This window comes from Pagrus major, chromosome 4, assembly GCF_040436345.1.
Source record: "Pagrus major chromosome 4, Pma_NU_1.0".
Taxonomy (NCBI): Eukaryota; Metazoa; Chordata; class Actinopteri; order Spariformes; family Sparidae; genus Pagrus; species Pagrus major.
This window is the reverse complement of record NC_133218.1, coordinates 735,699-753,904: the sequence shown is the minus strand read 5'-3', so window position 1 is coordinate 753,904 and position 18,206 is coordinate 735,699. Positions and strand designations below refer to the sequence as shown.

Here is an 18,206-nt window from a genome sequence, read left to right as displayed (position 1 = left end):
GACAAATTATGTAAGAAATGTACAGATTTGGTGACACTCTGAACGTTCCCCGAGCGCCACCATCAAGCCAAGCAGTAGCCATTGCATGATGTTTTCCATGTCAGCCATCCTGTACTATGTTAACTGTGATTGTGTGTGAAGTAATGGCTATTTGTGGACATAATGAGCCTTTGTTGAAGCGCTTCACTCCACTAAGTGCTTCATTTCATTCTTGTTACTTGAAAGAGACAATGATTATAAACATTACCAGAACTGTGCCAGAGTTGGCAAGAAAGTTTTTATTTTCATCTGTCTGGATGTTGCAACTGTTCCTTTGCATGGACAGCAAATACTAAGAACAAAACACACAGATAAAAAAACAAAACAGTAAAAGTTATGTATTAGATTTGATAGAAGTTTAGGCGGGTTGGTAGGTGTATTTTTTTCGCTAAGGACAGAGCCAGGCTAGCTGTCTACCTGTGCATCCAGTCATTTGGCTAATCGAGGCTAACTATGTCCTGACTCCCATGCAGACGTTAGCTTGTTCCTAAAATGTTGAGCTACTCCTGAACTGTCTCCCAGTCCAAAGTATTTTTTTTTCACAAGGACCCCTTGACAGGACTTGCATCGGAGAGGTTTTCTGCAGTTCAGAACTATATGCATATACAGCATGACTGATTAGAATCAGGCTCAAACCAGGTTCAACCTTGTTACCTCAGCAGGCCTTTTTTGGCACTCCTGGAAGGACTTTGCTTTGGATCTGACCAGGTGCAGCTCAAATATTTAGGCAAAGCCAAATCAATACAACTTTCACAACTGTAGGAAAACATAAATAGAATAGCTGATTATCTTCTTAGTCGGGCTGTCAATGGATTAAAATATTTAATTGCGATTAATCATATGATTTGTCCATAGTTAACTCGCTATTGATCTCAAATTAATCGTATTTTTTTTATCTGTTCTAAATGTACCTTAAAGGAATATTTTTAATACTCTTATCAACATGGGAGTGGACAAATATGCTTGCTTTATGCAAATGTATGTTTATAATTACTGCAACAATCCAAAACAATGACAAATACTGTCCAGAATATTCTCCAGAATAACCTCAGAGGTACTGCATGCTCAAAAAATATGCTGAAAGTATTACATGGTAAATTCAAGCCCAACGAGCAACAACAGATACTGACGGCATACTGACCTGAATGTAACATTCCTTAGTAATGCTAACACATTGTATTGTCCAACGTTTTACTTGATGGAGATACAAGTTTAAGCTGAAGTTTGGGAGCAGGACCACACCTCAATCACTCCCTTTTCTGTCATGTGCCTATATAGACCTCACCGCACTTCATGCCCGTCTTTCTCATTTCTCGTGCATGGGACATCGAACCCTATCACTTGTAAGAAAACCACATCGCAGCCTCAAGTCAATAAAAAACTTGGACTCACCCATGAATCGCTCCAACATGGACCTCCTGTACCATACTGTTCGTTTTTTACTGTGCAGCCGCCCTTGCAAATTACATACTGTTGCATGCAGTATGCATACAATTGGGACATATGGGTGTTTTCCAAATCACATACTTTTCTTTATACCATTACCAACAAGAAACATTTGGTTTTCCTTGGTTTCAGAGATCCATCTAGAAACCTCCTCCTCAACTCTCTCCCGTCTCGGCATACCTTTGACAACAAATCCTCACCAATAAATACATCGACCTAGCTGAACTACTCCTTCCCTCCCACAACCAAACTTATCAACCAAGACTGATTGACAGTCATGAAGGCATACTCTAGTCCCAACTCGTTTTAAAGAGCTCACAGTCTTAGAGGTTTCTCTCTAAATAGAGATTTTTTTCTGTCCAGCTTACCCAGCATGGGACAGGAGTTTGATGATTATCTGACTCCTCCTGGTCCTCCATTTCTATTACGTTCAGTTCACCTCCAACGCAGCACAGCTTCAACAATTTAGGACACCTACTTGGGGCGCCTTGACTACAGTTGCACTGTCGCACCTTCGCTGCTTCAAGTTTCATCTGCAATGTGGATCACCTGTATGTCGCCAGTGCACGAACCATTGGCCTCAAAAAAACCCCCCAAAAAACTCAAGCCAAATGTCTACCTTCACTCGCCTCTCCTCCACTATTCCATCACCAGACGTTATTCCAAAAGCCACAAGCTTTGTCGCCTCCATACCCTTACCCCAAGGGGTAATGCCATGGACAAAAAGGTAGACCTGTTCAGCAGTTAGGAGGTCGATCCATCTGCAATAACGTCAACGGATCTGGCTGCAGCATGCCTCAGTGCAGATTCTTGCATGTGTGCTCCTATTGTGGCTGTGGCCACTCTCGACCTGCCAGTCTCCACAACCGAACCTACCACTAATTAACCACATCCACTTCAATGCTTGTCAACATCCCAGGACCGGGAAATCCGATCACATAAATCTTCCCATTAACATCTTTTCCTTATATAATAGAAAATTAATGTCTATGAAACAAAGAATTGTATAGAATTGTATCTTATCATACCCAAACTGGATAGAATCGAATCAATCGGAATCAAATCATATTGAATCGCTCCATAATAAAATGAATCGTCCCTGAATCATATCGTAGCCCATGTATCTAGATACGTATCAAATCACCTTATAAGGGAGAGATGCACATCCCTACTGGAAACGCCTTCTCGCAAAATGGAACGGCATCTTCTATGAAGACCAACTGTCTGGTTCTAAGCCACATGGGCACCCAAGTTCTCGAGTTCTTTTAACAACCTCTTCAACCATCTTCGTCAGTTTTAGAAATCCATCCTCATCGTAATCGCTGCTCAACTGTGCACACACAAATGGTCAAGAAAATGCATTCCCGTTCACTTCAGTAATGTCGACTTTTCGTCCCACCGCTTCAGTACCCTACATGCTAGCCTCCTACCTCTAGCCCATACTCCGGAATCGACATTCCTTTCGGTGCTCAGAGTTCACCACACCATCTGCTAAATTCAATCCTCATCTCCATCCCTCCGTGTCTGACCTTCACTGCATCTCAGAAGACTGCGTGGTCTATACAATCAACCTAGCAAAACCAACTAAACCGGCAATCAAATTCTCGCAATGTACTTCAAACTAGACACACACCTAAGCCCATACGAGTCGCTCACACATCATATGCAATCCAGAAAATCTCAAAATGCTTCTTCTTCCAACCCATCTGTTATCACATAATCTGGCGAAGTGGCTACCCGATCCTAGTCTCTTAGTTTAGGCAGGTTATAACCTTGTCCAGGACTTCCCCTAGCTTCTTCTCGGCCACTCCTTCCTTATTGGAGCAGCCTCAACAGCCTCCAGCTGAATGGTCCGAGAACACATGATTAGAGCCTACCAACGCTACATCTGCGCCCATTTCTAAGATTTGCACACTGCTCAGTCATATCTCTGTCTTTGAGGGAGCTTTTTAGGGGGTCGTCGCTTCATCAGGGGACGGCCTTCCATTCCGAAACACCTCCATTGCGAAACCCCTCCATTCCGAAACACCTCCACTCCGAAACACCGCTGTTCCGAATCCGACTTTCAAGTTCCAATTACTTCCCAATAGGGTTAGGGTTAGGGTTAGGGTCAGGGGTTCCCCAATAGCCTTTTCGGAATAGCAGGGTCTTTAGAAAAAATGGGAAACCCCGCCATTACGAAGAATGGAAGTCTATTTTCGGAACAGCAGGGTTTCGGAAAGGCGGGGTGTAACCGCTTCATCAACATGCACTCCTACTCAATTGCCTTCTTCAACATCTTACTCATATTCCACCTCAATAAACTATCATGTACATCTCATTGATGGCTGCATTGCTTCCTGATTTCACAAACTAGGAGTAATAATGTGCGTGCATTAATCGCATGTCAAAAAAAATTAGCATTAAGAGGAATTTGCATTAATGCGTTATTATCATGTTAACTTTGTCAGCCCTACTTCTTAGCACATCTCAGTGCTTCTTTTTTGAGGGGCTGGATCGATGGAGGATTTGATCAATAGGCTAAAGAGCAGAAATGCTAAAAGACACTTTCACACTGCTTTGTTATAACCTTTTAAGGCCAAACTGTTGTTAGTGAGCACTCTGTGTGGGCTTACACTTACATGTTTCCCAGGATTGTTGACCTCTAGGGCTGCTATCTGGATATCATAGTCTCAGAAATTAATAGTTTTTCCTGTTTTATATTGTGTCTCCTCCAGTGATGGATTTAAAGAGGTGATGCCATATGATCACTTCCAACCTCTGCCTCGGTGAGTAATCTTTACAGTCATTATAAGAAATAGTAGTTCATTGCTGTCTTTCTCCTATCGTTTGTCATATTTCCAGTTCGGACAGGTTGTTGAGTGGGATGTAACAGGAAGTGAGTGGGAAGAAATGTTCAGAAATCTGACACAATTACTGGTGGGAATACATCCATTGACGTACCCTGAAGTAACAGCAAAAATGACGAGAATCCCTCTCAGGACATGCTGTAAATCCTCCACACAAGACATTTGTCATGAGAAATTTATCTCATGAAAAAGTGACATGGCAGCCTGCCAAATCCGTAGCCTTAAAGTTTCCTATTCTTGGTAGAGGAAGAAAAAACATTTTATCTGTTCATCTGTTTTTTTCATGTAGTTAATTTTGCTCCCACAGAAAATTATCACTAGCTCTGCAGTTTTCCTCAGCTCTACAGGACTTTTTCAGTCGTTTGTTTTAATTTTACGGCCCACAACTTTGCTGATTTGGTTCGGTCTCAGATCTCATCAACCTTTTTTTCAGCAGCAGCAGACTGTTTCAGTGAAAAAGCTCTGATAAAGCCACTATGCTCTACCTGCCCAGCACCAAACTGTATACACAGTGAGCAACTAGCTGGTGAACATAGAGGGTTGAGCAGCTTGTTATGGCCCGGCTCCAAGACCACAACAAAACAAGGGAACGGAGGACGAAGGACCGATCAAAATGATATTTATTTACAACTGAGAACAAATGTGTAACAGAATCAAATGCGAAAACAAACAAAAGGGAAACGTGGAGTCAGCCGACCCAGCTTCCTGCTGGCGGCAGGGGAAGAGAGAATGAGCAGCCAGACCAGCCCCCTGATATAGACCCGGCAAACACAGGTGTATGGAGATTGGGCTCCGCCTCGCAACAGCCACACTGCAGAGGGAAAAAGGCCAGAGGGACACACCCACACACACACACAACATATACAACATATACGTCCCGGCCTGGGCCGTCACACCCCCCCCCAATCAAAACAGGGTCCTACAAGGATCCCTGAGCCGGCTATAGTACATAACAAAATTACAATATACATTACTCTAGATTACTCAACTTTTATTTTTTATTTATTTATTTTTTTTAACAATACTTTACCCAATACCCATCACCAAGTGAGGAAACACCATTCAGGGTTCTCAACATCTGTGCGACTTCCGACCCTCCCAGCAACTGGTACCTGGAAGCAATTTAAGAGAGAGACCAGAGCACACAAAAAAAAAACTAAACAGGTGCACGGGACAAAGCATCAGCGACCAAATTGTCCCTCCCTTTAATGTGTCTTATGTCTAAAGTGTAAGCCTGGAGAGACAACGACCAACGAGTAAGCCTTTGACTTGGTGACTTCAGAGAATTTAGAAATGTGAGAGGGTTGTGATCAGTGTAGATCACCACCGGACCAGAACCCACATAGACTTCAAAGTGCTGCAAAGCCCATATGAGAGCTAAGGTCTCCTTCTCCACCACCGAATAATTCAGCTGGTGCTTGTTGAATTTCCTTGAAAAAAAACAGACAGGTTTATCAACAGAAACGTCATCTTCTTGCATGAGAACTGCGCCAGCACCGACAAAACTGGCATCAACCTGCAACTTAAACAGACTATCCAACCGAGGTGCAGCCAAAACAGGAGAGTCGCACAAAATCGCCTTAACATTTTCAAATGCCTGTTGACACAAAGGAGACCAAATGAACTTTACTTTTGCCTTTAACAGGTCAGTCAACGGCGCAACAACAGTAGAAAAATTGCGACAAAAACATCTGTAATAGCCAACCAGACCCAAAAACCTCATCATCTCCTTTTTTGTCAGTGGTGGAGGATAGTCAACGACAGCCTGGACTTTCGCCAGCAGAGGGCGCACCTGGCCCTGCCCAACCTGTTTGCCAAGGTAAGTTACTGTGGCCTGCGCAAACTCACACTTCGCCAGGTTCACAGTAAGCTGCGCCTCAGACAAACGAACAAACAGCTTCTGAATGCAGTCAATGTGAGCAGACCATGAATCAGAAAAAACAACAACGTCATCCAGATACACTGCACATCCTTCCAGGTCACCAACCACTTTATTCATCAAACGCTGAAAGGTGGCAGGCGCGTTTCTTAAACCAAATGGCATGACCTTGTAGGAATACAAGCCAGCCGGAGTGACAAAAGCAGAGATCTCCCGCGCTCTCTGGGACAACGGGACCTGCCAGTACCCTTTCAGGAGGTCGAACTTGCTGATAAAACTGGCAGAACCAACCTGATCTACACAGTCATCCATCCGGGGCAAAGGATAGGAATCTGGCTTGGTAACACTGTTAACTTTCCTATAGTCTGTACAAAACCGTTGCGTATTATCCGGCTTTGGAACCAACACGCACGGCGATGCCCAAGCGGAGGACGACGGTTCTGCAATGCCATTGGACAACATATAAGCAATTTCAGCATCAATCACCTCACGCTTCTCTGAACTCACCCGATAAAACCGCTGTTTTATCGGCTTGGCTTCACCAACCTCAATGTCATGCTCCAACACATGCGTGCAGGACGGAGTGTCCCCAAACAAACTGGGAAATTTCCTAATGAGGTCAACCAACTCAGTGCGCTGCGTTTCCGACAGATGCCCCAGAACGAGATTCAAGTTCACCAACATCTGGGAATTTTTCAACCGACCAGTCATCACTGCAGAGTCAAGCTGAGGCAACCCATCCTCACAAAACTTGTCACCAGAAACATCCAGTGTGTTACTCACACAAACAGGATGCGCACCAACATCTGGCACAACATCGGCCGACTCACCCGGCGCTGGACTCACTCGCGCATGGTACGGCTTCAACAAATTAACATGACAAAGTTGAGTTTTCTTCCGACGATCAGGCGTGGAAATCAAGTAGTTCTGTTCTGACAAATGCTTGACCACTGTATACGGACCCATGAACTTTGCTTCAAACGGCGACGTTACCAATGGCAACAGGGCCAAAACCTGGTCACCTTCAGAAAAACTGCGACACTCAGCTCGCTGGTCATAAATGCGCTTCATTTTCTTTTGGGCTGAGGCCAATTTTTCTTTCGCCAATTCAGTGGCAGCATAAAGACGGTGTTTAAACCCATTAACATAATCAATGAGATTCTGCGAAGGTTCCGTCTCCTCCCAGCTCCCTTTTAGAGCAGCCAGTGGACCTCTCACCGTTTGACCAAAAACCAATTCATTTGGACTGAACCCAGTACTCTCCTGTGTAACCTCCCTCGCTGCCAGCAACAGCCACGGCAAACCTTCCTCCCAGTCAGCATTCAACTGCACACAGTAAGCCCGCAACAAAGATTTTAATGTTTGGTGGAATCGCTCCAGCGCTCCCTGGCACTGTGCATGATATGCCGAGGACTGATTATGCGTGATGTGTAGATGTTTCAACACTTGAGCAAACAGGCGTGAGGAAAAGTTTGATCCTTGGTCACTTTGAATGACCCTTGGAATGCCAAATATAGAAATAAACTGGCTAAGGGCCTGCACCACTGCCTTGGCTGAAAGCGTGCGCAACGGATACGCAGCAGGGTATCTGGTAGTTTGACACATCACCGTCAACAAATACACTGAACCAGATTTAGAAGGAGGGAGAGGACCAACACAATCAATTATCAGATGTTCAAAAGGTTCACAAACCGCAGGAATGGGACACAACGGAGCCACTTTTATCACCTGATTTGGTTTTCCAGTCATCTGACAGACGTGACACGTTTTAATGTAAGCTGCAACACTCTTTTTAACCCGTGGCCAGAAAAAGTGACGCAGGATGCGGTCATAAGTTTTTGCTACGCCCATATGACCGGACTCATCATGCGCAACCCGGAGAACCACTTCACGGAACTTTGACGGCACCACAACCTGATACACGGGCTCCCCCACGAAACTCTCCCCATGCGGCACCCACTTCCTCAGTAACACACCTCTCTCCACAAAATAGCCCTGTGCCAGATCCTTTACCTCACTCACAGGACGCACAGACTCAAACAGCTCTGCCAAGGTGGAGTCGGCCTTCTGCGCCTCCACCAATTCACTGCGGGACATAGAAAAGGGAGAGTTAGACACACGTGACAATACAGACTCAGGAACAAGGAGATTTTGTCCAGACTGCTCCGCGCCACCGGCGTCCGGACCAGCTTTCATCATCGCCCGCGTCACAGCGCATGCCTTAAAGACCTCCGGGAAACTCTTCTCGTTTTCATCTGGCCCCCAAGTGCCCAGTGGCACCGGGACAACCAGAGGCCGAGCTGGCTGGTCAGGCCAGACGCGGTCCCCCGCAACACCGTTCCCCAAAATCACCTGGATCCCTTCTACTGGCAGAGCAGGGCGCACTCCCATGCACACTACCCCGCTGAACAGCTCAGAATGCAGGACCAGGTTGTGTAATGGCACACGGAAAACAGACATGCCCATACCTCTTATGGGAACAAACAAACCCGTATCCGACTCCTCGGAAAACGGCAGAGTAGACCCCACAATGAATGAATCAAATGCCGCTGTATCCCGCAACATTGTTACCGGGACTTTCCTCTGGCTACCCACCAGAGACACGTAACCCTTTGACACAAACGGCAAAAATGATTTCAAATCAGGATTGAGCAAAACTGCGGGTGGAACATCTTCATTCTGTCTCACAGCACCAGAAACCGGCGCAGCCATGGCAGCTGGCTTCACAAATCCGCCACCGAACTTAGCACGCGTTTTACGCATGGGACACTCGTTCTTCCAATGACCTCTTTTATGACAGAAATGGCAAAAATCATCATTTTCACGGCCTCGATCACTCCTCCGAGCCAGCAAAGACCCACCAGCACGATGCCTGTCCCAGGAGGACACACCCCCCACCGGACCATCAGCACAGACAGGGAAATCCCCTCTGCCCCGCTTATGCGTCAACAAGTAATCATCAGCGAGCGCGGCCGCCTCCGCCGCCGTACTTACTTTCTTTTCACTGATGTACACAGCCAATCTATCAGGGACGGAGTTTTTAAATTGCTCAAGCACGATCAGGTCACACAGACCACCAAAATCCGTGACTCTGGCAGCTGCACACCAGCGCTGAAAATGCGTTCCCAACTCACGCGCAAACTCCAAATGAGACTTGTCCCCTTTTCTCCAGCTCCGAAACCGCTGTCTGTACGCCTCTGGCACAAGCTCATAAGTTTTCAAAACCGCAGCTTTAACCTTTGAGTAGTCATCGCTGTCAGATGCTGGCATTGAGGAAAATGCTTCCTGCGCGCGCCCCGTCAACACACACTGTAACAACACAACCATGTCAGCGTTGCTCCAACCCCTCGTGTCAGCCACACGCTCAAACAAAACAAAAAACGTGTCCACATCCTTTTCATTAAACTTCGGGACCAACCGCAAACTACTCAAAATGTCACCGGAGTCACCACCTCGACTAGCAGGCAACCTCCCAACTCTCACGAGATTCAACCTCTGAGTTTCCACGTCCAACTTCGCCAACTCAACCTGCTGCCTTACTTTTTCCAGTGTCACCGCTTTGTCCAAATCAGCTTTTTGCCTCAACTTCTCCAACTCCAGTTCCTTTTCTTTCTCTAACTGCAACCTTAACGTCAGCAACTCCTTCTGCTGCTCAAACGTTAATTTGGAATCCACCTCCTGCATCCTGACACTACCCGCAGCATTTCCCTCAGCCTTTTCCTCAGCAGCTGGCCCAGACGTGCACCTCTCAAAACACCCTACTCACACAAAGCAGCGTACAAAATATTCTGAATAGTAGCATCCTTCACCCTTTTATCAGGGATCACAATCCCATAATACTCCGCTATTTTAAATAACTGTTCCCTCGTGCATTTATCCAGCAACTCCTCCGAAGGAGCCCTCACAAAGTCTTCTACTCCTGCCATGATCACAGACGCGCAAAGACAAAACCTAAGGAAAACAAAAAGAAGACACGATTATGACCTCAATCTCAGCGGATGAACCCCCACTAACTGCCTATCCAAGTCTACATAAGCTCAACCCTAGTCTTCAGGGGATACTGATGGCGGGTATTTACGCACTCTCTACCACTAGTGTGACCAAGCGACCAGCAAGCTGGCAACCCGTCCGCACCATGGACGTGCTCCCGAGACAACCGCTCTGACCACTTTCACCCCACACTACAGTGGCACCACGGATCCCAAGGGGAAACGCGCTTCACCTACCAGGGAGACATCACACTGTTTGCGAAAACCGAGGCCAACACGCAACTTCTCCTGTCCCCTTCTACACAAACACACTGTCACGCATCTATCACGGCCACCACACCCCCCAAACAATTCTCCTCCTACGATCCTCACGTATCCCTTCAGCGTTCCCACGGGGAATCCCTCACGGAACCCCCAGAATGACATCACCGCAACCTCGGCGCGAACATCAAACAAAGCGCTTCCAAACAACAACCTCCACAGAAGCAACATTACGCACAAACCACTTTCTCCAATAGGACGAGCCCCCAATTGTTATGGCCCGGCTCCAAGACCACAACAAAACAAGGGAACGGAGGACGAAGGACCGATCAAAATGATATTTATTTACAACTGAGAACAAATGTGTAACAGAATCAAATGCGAAAACAAACAAAAGGGAAACGTGGAGTCAGCCGACCCAGCTTCCTGCTGGCGGCAGGGGAAGAGAGAATGAGCAGCCAGACCAGCCCCCTGATATAGACCCGGCAAACACAGGTGTATGGAGATTGGGCTCCGCCTCGCAACAGCCACACTGCAGAGGGAAAAAGGCCAGAGGGACACACCCACACACACACACAACATATACAACATATACGTCCCGGCCTGGTCAAAGAGCCAAATGTTTTCTCAGGAGTTTGGAGACCAAAACAGAGCTGAAAGGAGAGTGAATATTCAAGATCAAAGATTCAAGATTCAAAGATTTATTCGTCACATGCAATTGTACAAGTACAGCAGCAGTGAAATGAAATTGCAACCACTCTGTTTACTGTGCAAAAAAAGTGCAACCAAAAAATAAAATTTAAATAAGAAAATAAAACTGAAAAGAGAATAAAATAAAAGACTTGAATTTAAATAGAAAAAAAAAATATATATATATATACAGAAAGAACCGTGTGCAAAGTAGCAGGGTGTGTATGCATGTGTGTGATATATGGTGTGTGCTGAGTGTGTGTTATGTTGGTTTATGAGAGTTTGTTGTCCGAATGGCCTGAGGGAAGAAGCTCCTCCTCAGACGCTCAGTCCTGGCCATGACACTGTGTAAGCGCTTGCCAGAAGGCAGCTTCACAAACAGTTCATGGTTGGGGTGGTGAATGTCCGTCATGATCCTGGTCTCTCTGGACCTGCACTGCCTGGTGTAAATGTCCTGAAGGCAGGGCAATGCAGTTCTAGTGATGCGCTCAGCACATCGGATCACTCTATGCAGAGATTTCCGGTCCTGGGCGCAGCAGTTACCGTACCAGGCGGTGATGCTTCCAGAGATGACAGACTGGATGGCAGCAGAGAAGGTGGTTTTCTGCAGCCCTGTGGAGATCTTAAATTTCCTCAGTCGTCTGAGGTGATACAGGCGCTGCCTAGCCTTCTTCACCAGTGAGATGATGTGGGTTGTCCATGTTAGGTCCTCAGAGATATGAACTCCGAGGTACCTATAGCTGGACACCTTCTCCACTGGGGTCCCGTAGATCTGAAGTGGTGCGTAATGGGACCTCTGTTTCTCCCTGCTGAATTCAACCACCATCTCCTTGGTCTTGGTGACGTTCAGGTCCAGGTTGTTGGTCTTGCACCATGATGTCAGCAACTCCACCTCTTCCAAGTAAGCCGTCTCCATGTAGTTGGCGATCAGGCCAATAACTATCATGAATTATGTGAAGAAAGATTAAAAACATTATTCTCAGGAAAGTCCTGAAGATATAAGAAGTGTCTTTTTTCTCTGATTTCTAAATTGATTTATGGATGTTTATTCACGATGGACATCTAAGAATTAAACGTCCTCAATATCAAAGTCACAATGAATCTTTCAATACTGTATGTGTATCATGTCTTTGTGTTCAGATTTGACTGTCTCATGACTTTTGACATCAAGGGTCTCTGTGAGCTGTGAGCTACAGTCACTGCTGCAACCAACGCTGACCTTGTTGTTAAGCAGGCCAAATCAGGGGCCAAACTGAATTAAACCTATTACAAGGAACTGTAGTATCCACAGATATTACCATATTTGTTGTTTTGCTTTATGAAAAAACATTCTTTTTTAAATTAGATTTTAAATATAATTTAGATTTTAAATTTCCATGAGCTGACAAAGCATTCAGTGAGTTTGGCCCCTGTTATGTGTGTGCAGCTGGGAGCAGGGCCCCTGGACCCAGTGCTCAGTGTCCTGCGGTGAAGGTGGCGGTTGGCAGGATCGCAGTGTGCTGTGTGTGGAGGAGGACACCCACGGACAGTTCTCCCAGGTGGAGGAGTGGAAGTGTACCCACTCTCCTCGGCCTATTACCCGGCAGATTTGCAACACCTTCGCCTGCCCCCAGTGGGTGGCCATGGAGTGGTCTCAGGTCAGTAAATATCAGTTTACATCAGACATCTACTCACCTGAACCCTACTCTACCAGCATCAAAGGGCTCTGTTTACATTTTTTCCAATAGTCTTCTATCTTTCCTAGGTCCTCTATCACCTGTAAAAAATGAAAATTGAAATAATAATCGCTTGTAGAGCTGAAATTATTAGATTAATCAATTAGTTGACAGAAAATGAGTCCGAAAAAAAACTTTTTTTATTCTTAATAAGTGAAGGTAAAGGTTCTTTTACTGTCAGTTTACAACACCAGGATGGTAAAATGAAACCATGTTTAGTCCCTTGATGCTACATTAGAAACAAAAAAGAAAAAACTGTGTGACGTTATACGCTTGAAAGATGCAATATAAATAAAGTTATTCACTATTTACTAATAATTTCTGTCAATTATCAAACAGAAACGCCAAACATTGTTTGGTTTTGGTATTTCAGATGTGAGGATGCTGCATTTTATTCAATTGCAAATTTAAATTGCCTCGGATTTTGGACAAGCAATTTGTACACTTTAAGCTGCTGTAAGTGATATGTGATATAAGTGTGAAATAGCTCTGTATTCCAACAGTATACACTGTTATAGAGTGTTTGGTCAACAACCCATGTCTCTCCTCTTCCTGCTCACGCAGTAAAATAGACAATAAACTTTCTAGTATCCCTGCCCACTTTATCTAATCAGGTCAGAGAACTCCATAAAGAGGTGGTCCTGTCTGCTCATGAAAGCGCAGAGAGCAGGACCTTCCTGTAGCTGGTGCATCTGATGATTACTGCTGCGTGTTCATGTGTTGATGTAGAGAGGAGGAAGGGGATTGCTTTCTGCAAAATGGACAGGAAGTTAGCACACACACACACACACACACACACTGCTCAAATGCAGATCCACACAATGCTGAACCAGAACTAAACACACTATTAACATGCCAAAGAGGAAGGCAAATGTGTTACCATACATGCCAGTCTGGACCTGTACCTGACCCAATAATCTATAGACTCAGTGATTCTTATCTTTTCCACTAATTCAGAAGTGATAAACATATGGATCCTGTAGAATAAGGATTTATTTTTCTATTAGACTATTTTCAAGGTCAGAAAACAGCTCACAAAGTTCCTGCTCTCTGTCCTCCTGTCCTCCTTCTGCCTGCTCACTCACAATATCTCCCTCTGTCTCCTTAATACAACAGCACATACATGTAAAATTCACCATTATTCATGCTATAATGCTCAATATTAAGCCTACGTAACAACCACAGAAAATACAGGCTGCATTATTAAGTCCTAAGTTTCAACTTACTCTTTTTTTGGCACCAAAATAGTGCCTGATATCTCCTCCTTTCCTCTTGCTCATGTTGGCTCTGTAAATGAAATCTAATCTGAGTTCAATAAAGTAGTCATACATTTGAACTAATACAACTACTACAATTAATCAGCTTTCAGTACGCATGGATTTTAATTGTTCAACAACCCAAATAGATGAAACTCCTGCATACCTGAGTGAAACCTACTGCAAGGGGTTGCCTATTTTAAAAGCTAATATCAAAAAGGCAAAAGCCTATCTAAAACACCAGTCAAAAGACTATTAAAATTAAACAATATCATATAATAGTTTAATATAATATGATGTGCTACGCTAATACACAAATAAATACACAAATAACACTACAAACACGCAAACATCCGTATTATATTTCTCCTGTCAATTCAAATTAATGTTGTTTTCAAAAGGGGGCAACTGTCAAACCTGGCAACGCAGCACGCTTTAGGCATCATTTACAACTTGACCGCAGTGCACGCCTGCAGGTTACTACAGCTCCGCTAACCAGAGTGACATGCACAGGGCACAAAGCTAACATTTAATAACATGTAAGCTAACATTCACATAATGACATTTACATTTAAATGGAAAGCCATAGACGCACATTAGCATTTGTCTGTAGACACTTGACACAATATAATTCCGAAACTCTGAAAGTGAGAAACTTAAGTGTAATAAACTAGTTAGATAACTACTTACATTCATCTACAGCACTCACTGAAACGGTGCAAAGTTTGTTTTTTTTCGTGCACGTGCCGACTTGGATGTGAGCCAGTGACAAGCAGACAGACAATGAAATGGTATAGTCCGCTTTAGGGGTGTCTGACATTTTACTACAAGCATCTTCCTGGCATAAATATGGAATATACTGTGTATTGTAATATTTATGATTACGGATAAGAAAGATAAATGTTTCAACCCCCCCCCCCACTTTCTAGTGAGCTGACATGCACAATAGCAGCACCTTGACTCTGTCTGACCTGAATGGAACAGAATCTTAATTAGTGTCATTGGTAACACCTGTGTTTACCCTGCCGTTTAATGTCAAAATGGCTGCTGTGAAAAAGGTCAATTTCAGGCAGTTTTTGGCTTAGCAGCTACAGTAAAGACTTCAGCTTATAAAGGGTGTAGATAACGTCTGTTCAAATCAGTTTGGGATCTTGGGGCTTCTGGGGACTTAGATCATACCAGGCAAGCTGTATGGAGCCATTTGATGTTTCTTTTTTGGTTGTTTTTGTTATGTTTTAAAACAAGTCTCCAGCTACTTCAGCTGTTTTGGAGAATGCTGCAATACTGTTATACTGTGAAGTTCAAGAAATGTTTTGTGGACTAAAGAAAAGTAAAAAAAGAAAATTCACTTCACTGAACTGGCACATTAACCTTGAGCTATGGGAAACTGTGATAAGAATTTCTACTATCTTCTGACATTTTCAGACTGATCCATTAATCACTTAATCCAGTGGTTCGCAACCTGGAGGTCAGGACCTTCAAAGGGGGGCACAAAATTAATTTAAGGGATCATGAAGTGCACAAAGCAGATAAAATATCTTTGCGTCACAAAATTGTATCTATTTTTTACAGCCTTTCTCCCCATTTCTTGAAAATTACTGAAAAATTTCACCCCTTCGCTATTCTTAAAAGTATTCAAATAAAGATAAGATAAGATAAGCCTTTATTGTCTCCCTTAGGAGAAATTTGTCTTGGGCATTCGAGAGAACACAGGTGACGCAGCAGCACACAGTCTCTCCATATACACACAATGTATAAATAAATGTAAATAAAGCAATGTACTTAGTGGTTTAACAGGTCACAACCAGTAGACTTTCACAATAAGTGAAATTTTAGCAGACATAAAGAGTCACAAGCCAAAAAGGTTGAGAACCACTAGATTAATCGACAATGAAAATAACTGTTAATGTAGTTGCAGTCGAAATCACTTGAATTGATTGATGCCATTTGTAAAATTAGTAATATGTGAGGTCATGTGCCTTCCCACCTCAGTGCACAGTGACGTGTGGCCGCGGCCTGCGTTACCGGGTGGTTCTGTGCATCGACCATCGTGGGCAGCACATTGGAGGCTGTGAAGCGTCACTCAAACCTCACGTTAAAGAGGACTGTCTGGTTCCTATTGCCTGCCACAAGCCCAGAGGTAGGACAGTAATTACAGAAAGCTTTGTGTTGGTTGTAAGGAAGATAACACTATGAGTCACAAGCGTTCAAAGCTCACAAATGTATAATGTCTTTATTTTTTGTATATTTTATTGTTTAAGCCATTAATTCACTATAGTCATACACTTTCATCAGTCCTACTATTGTATAACTGCACTCAACAAAATATAATTGCAACACACTGGTTTTGCTGCAATTTAAAACAAGTTGAAGTATATGTGTATGTATGTTATGTTATATATGTGTATATGTGTATATATATATGTTTCTTTTTTTCATTGTTTCTGTGTGCATGTGTGTTCAAGTATGTGATATGGGAGGCTGAAAGGCACTGCAGTTGTGACTCAGGGCTCTTTGCCAGACACACTGAGCGCATTAGCTGTGGTTGTGTGTGTGTGCAGTCCTTAATACCCACAGTCACCATCTTCATCATAAAACAACAGGCTTCATTTGCATCAGCTTCCATCAAGTGGTCTTAATTCACGGTACGCCTATCACCATAAACAAACATCCCTGCTCATTTAACTGCTGGGTTTTGAAAGGCTATTAATTCTCTTCCAAAGAAGCTCGTGGTTTTGCATGCATATGTACTGTATGTCTCTAAATGCCACTAAATAGCTTAATCCATAATAAAGTGAGCTCATAGTGTTAGACTCAAACCAAACTCAGATGATGTCTCTTTATCTTCCTCATCATTATCAACTAATAGAACTAATAATTCAAGTTTGATAAAATACACGTAAAGTGTACATATTATATCATTTTATATCAATATTAACTTCAGCAACACATGCTGCCAACTTGTTGCAGTTAAATTAAAGGAAATATGATGATCACTTCTACTCCACCTCACCTTATACAATCATGAAACGTACAGACTTGGAGGGTATTATCCCTGTTATACCACAGCCACTACTACCATCGAATTAAATCTTAAGCCCCCTCCAAACCTTCATCATTTTCATATAGTCCCTAATTGTAATTGACTTGACAATCTTGTGTATCACCTGTATTTATAGAGGCACAGTTTTCACTTAGTGCCAGTGTTCACTGAGACATTGCATTTCCAGTTCATCGTGCATACTAATGCGATTTGTCCCGCAATGTCAAGGACCATCCATCCTGAACTACCTAGAAACTGTATGTTGATACTGTGTCATCACACAATTCTATTCTGTTAATTCTATTTGCTTGGTACCAGAGGTTTTACATACAATAAGCACCATCATTGTGTATGGATCAAACGCTGTTAGTGAATTTACAGTTATTGGAGTAGATGGAGCAAATACGTATACAAAAAACATTCTCAAGAGGTTTTAATTCATAAAATGCATTACTTTCATATTACATCAGATTTTCCTCATTTTTCCTGTGTCTCTTAATCCTGAAACAATGACTTTCCCAGGTTATAAGTAGTATAAAATAAAGTTGATAAAATACTTAGACTTTTTCATACCTAAACATAGGAATGATATGCATGCCTTTGGTCCAGTTACGACCAGTATCCTACTCTGAGATGCTCGATGAATTCGGGCCCTGATCACTGGCATGACTGGGGTTAAATAACATTTCTGTCATTCTGTCAGAATCTCTTCCAGTGGAGGCCAAGGTGCCCTGGTTAAAACAAGCCCACAAACTGGAGGAACACCAAACTGCTACAGAGGAACCCACGTGAGTACACAAACTCACATTCACAAGGTACAAGATTCAGTTATTTATCAATCTACAACCCGATTCCCAAAAAGTTGGGATGCTATGTAAAAATATAACAGTATATTATAATTTGCTAATCAGGCGGGTTCATAACACGCTTACACTCTGCTTTTTTCATGAGAAAAGCTGCTTTCAGTTATTTTTTAACATTTCCATGAAGGCAGTAATGTCACTGCAACAAGTATCATGACACATTTGATCAGCAAAAC

The 18,206-nt window shown here is 43.5% G+C and overlaps 1 protein-coding gene across 1 annotated transcript in view; it reads left to right on the top strand.

Moving 5' to 3' along the window:
• Positions 1 to 17,959, top strand: part of LOC140995090 (ADAMTS-like protein 3) — a 332,910-nt gene extending 314,951 nt beyond the window's left edge. Inside the window, exons 10-13 of the mRNA XM_073465011.1 lie at positions 4,203 to 4,253; positions 12,580 to 12,790; positions 16,117 to 16,264; positions 17,871 to 17,959. Coding sequence (XP_073321112.1) covers positions 4,203 to 4,253; positions 12,580 to 12,790; positions 16,117 to 16,264; positions 17,871 to 17,959 — 499 coding nt within the window. The remainder of the gene's footprint in view (positions 1 to 4,202; positions 4,254 to 12,579; positions 12,791 to 16,116; positions 16,265 to 17,870) is intronic.
• The last annotated feature ends 247 nt before the right edge of the window (positions 17,960 to 18,206 follow it).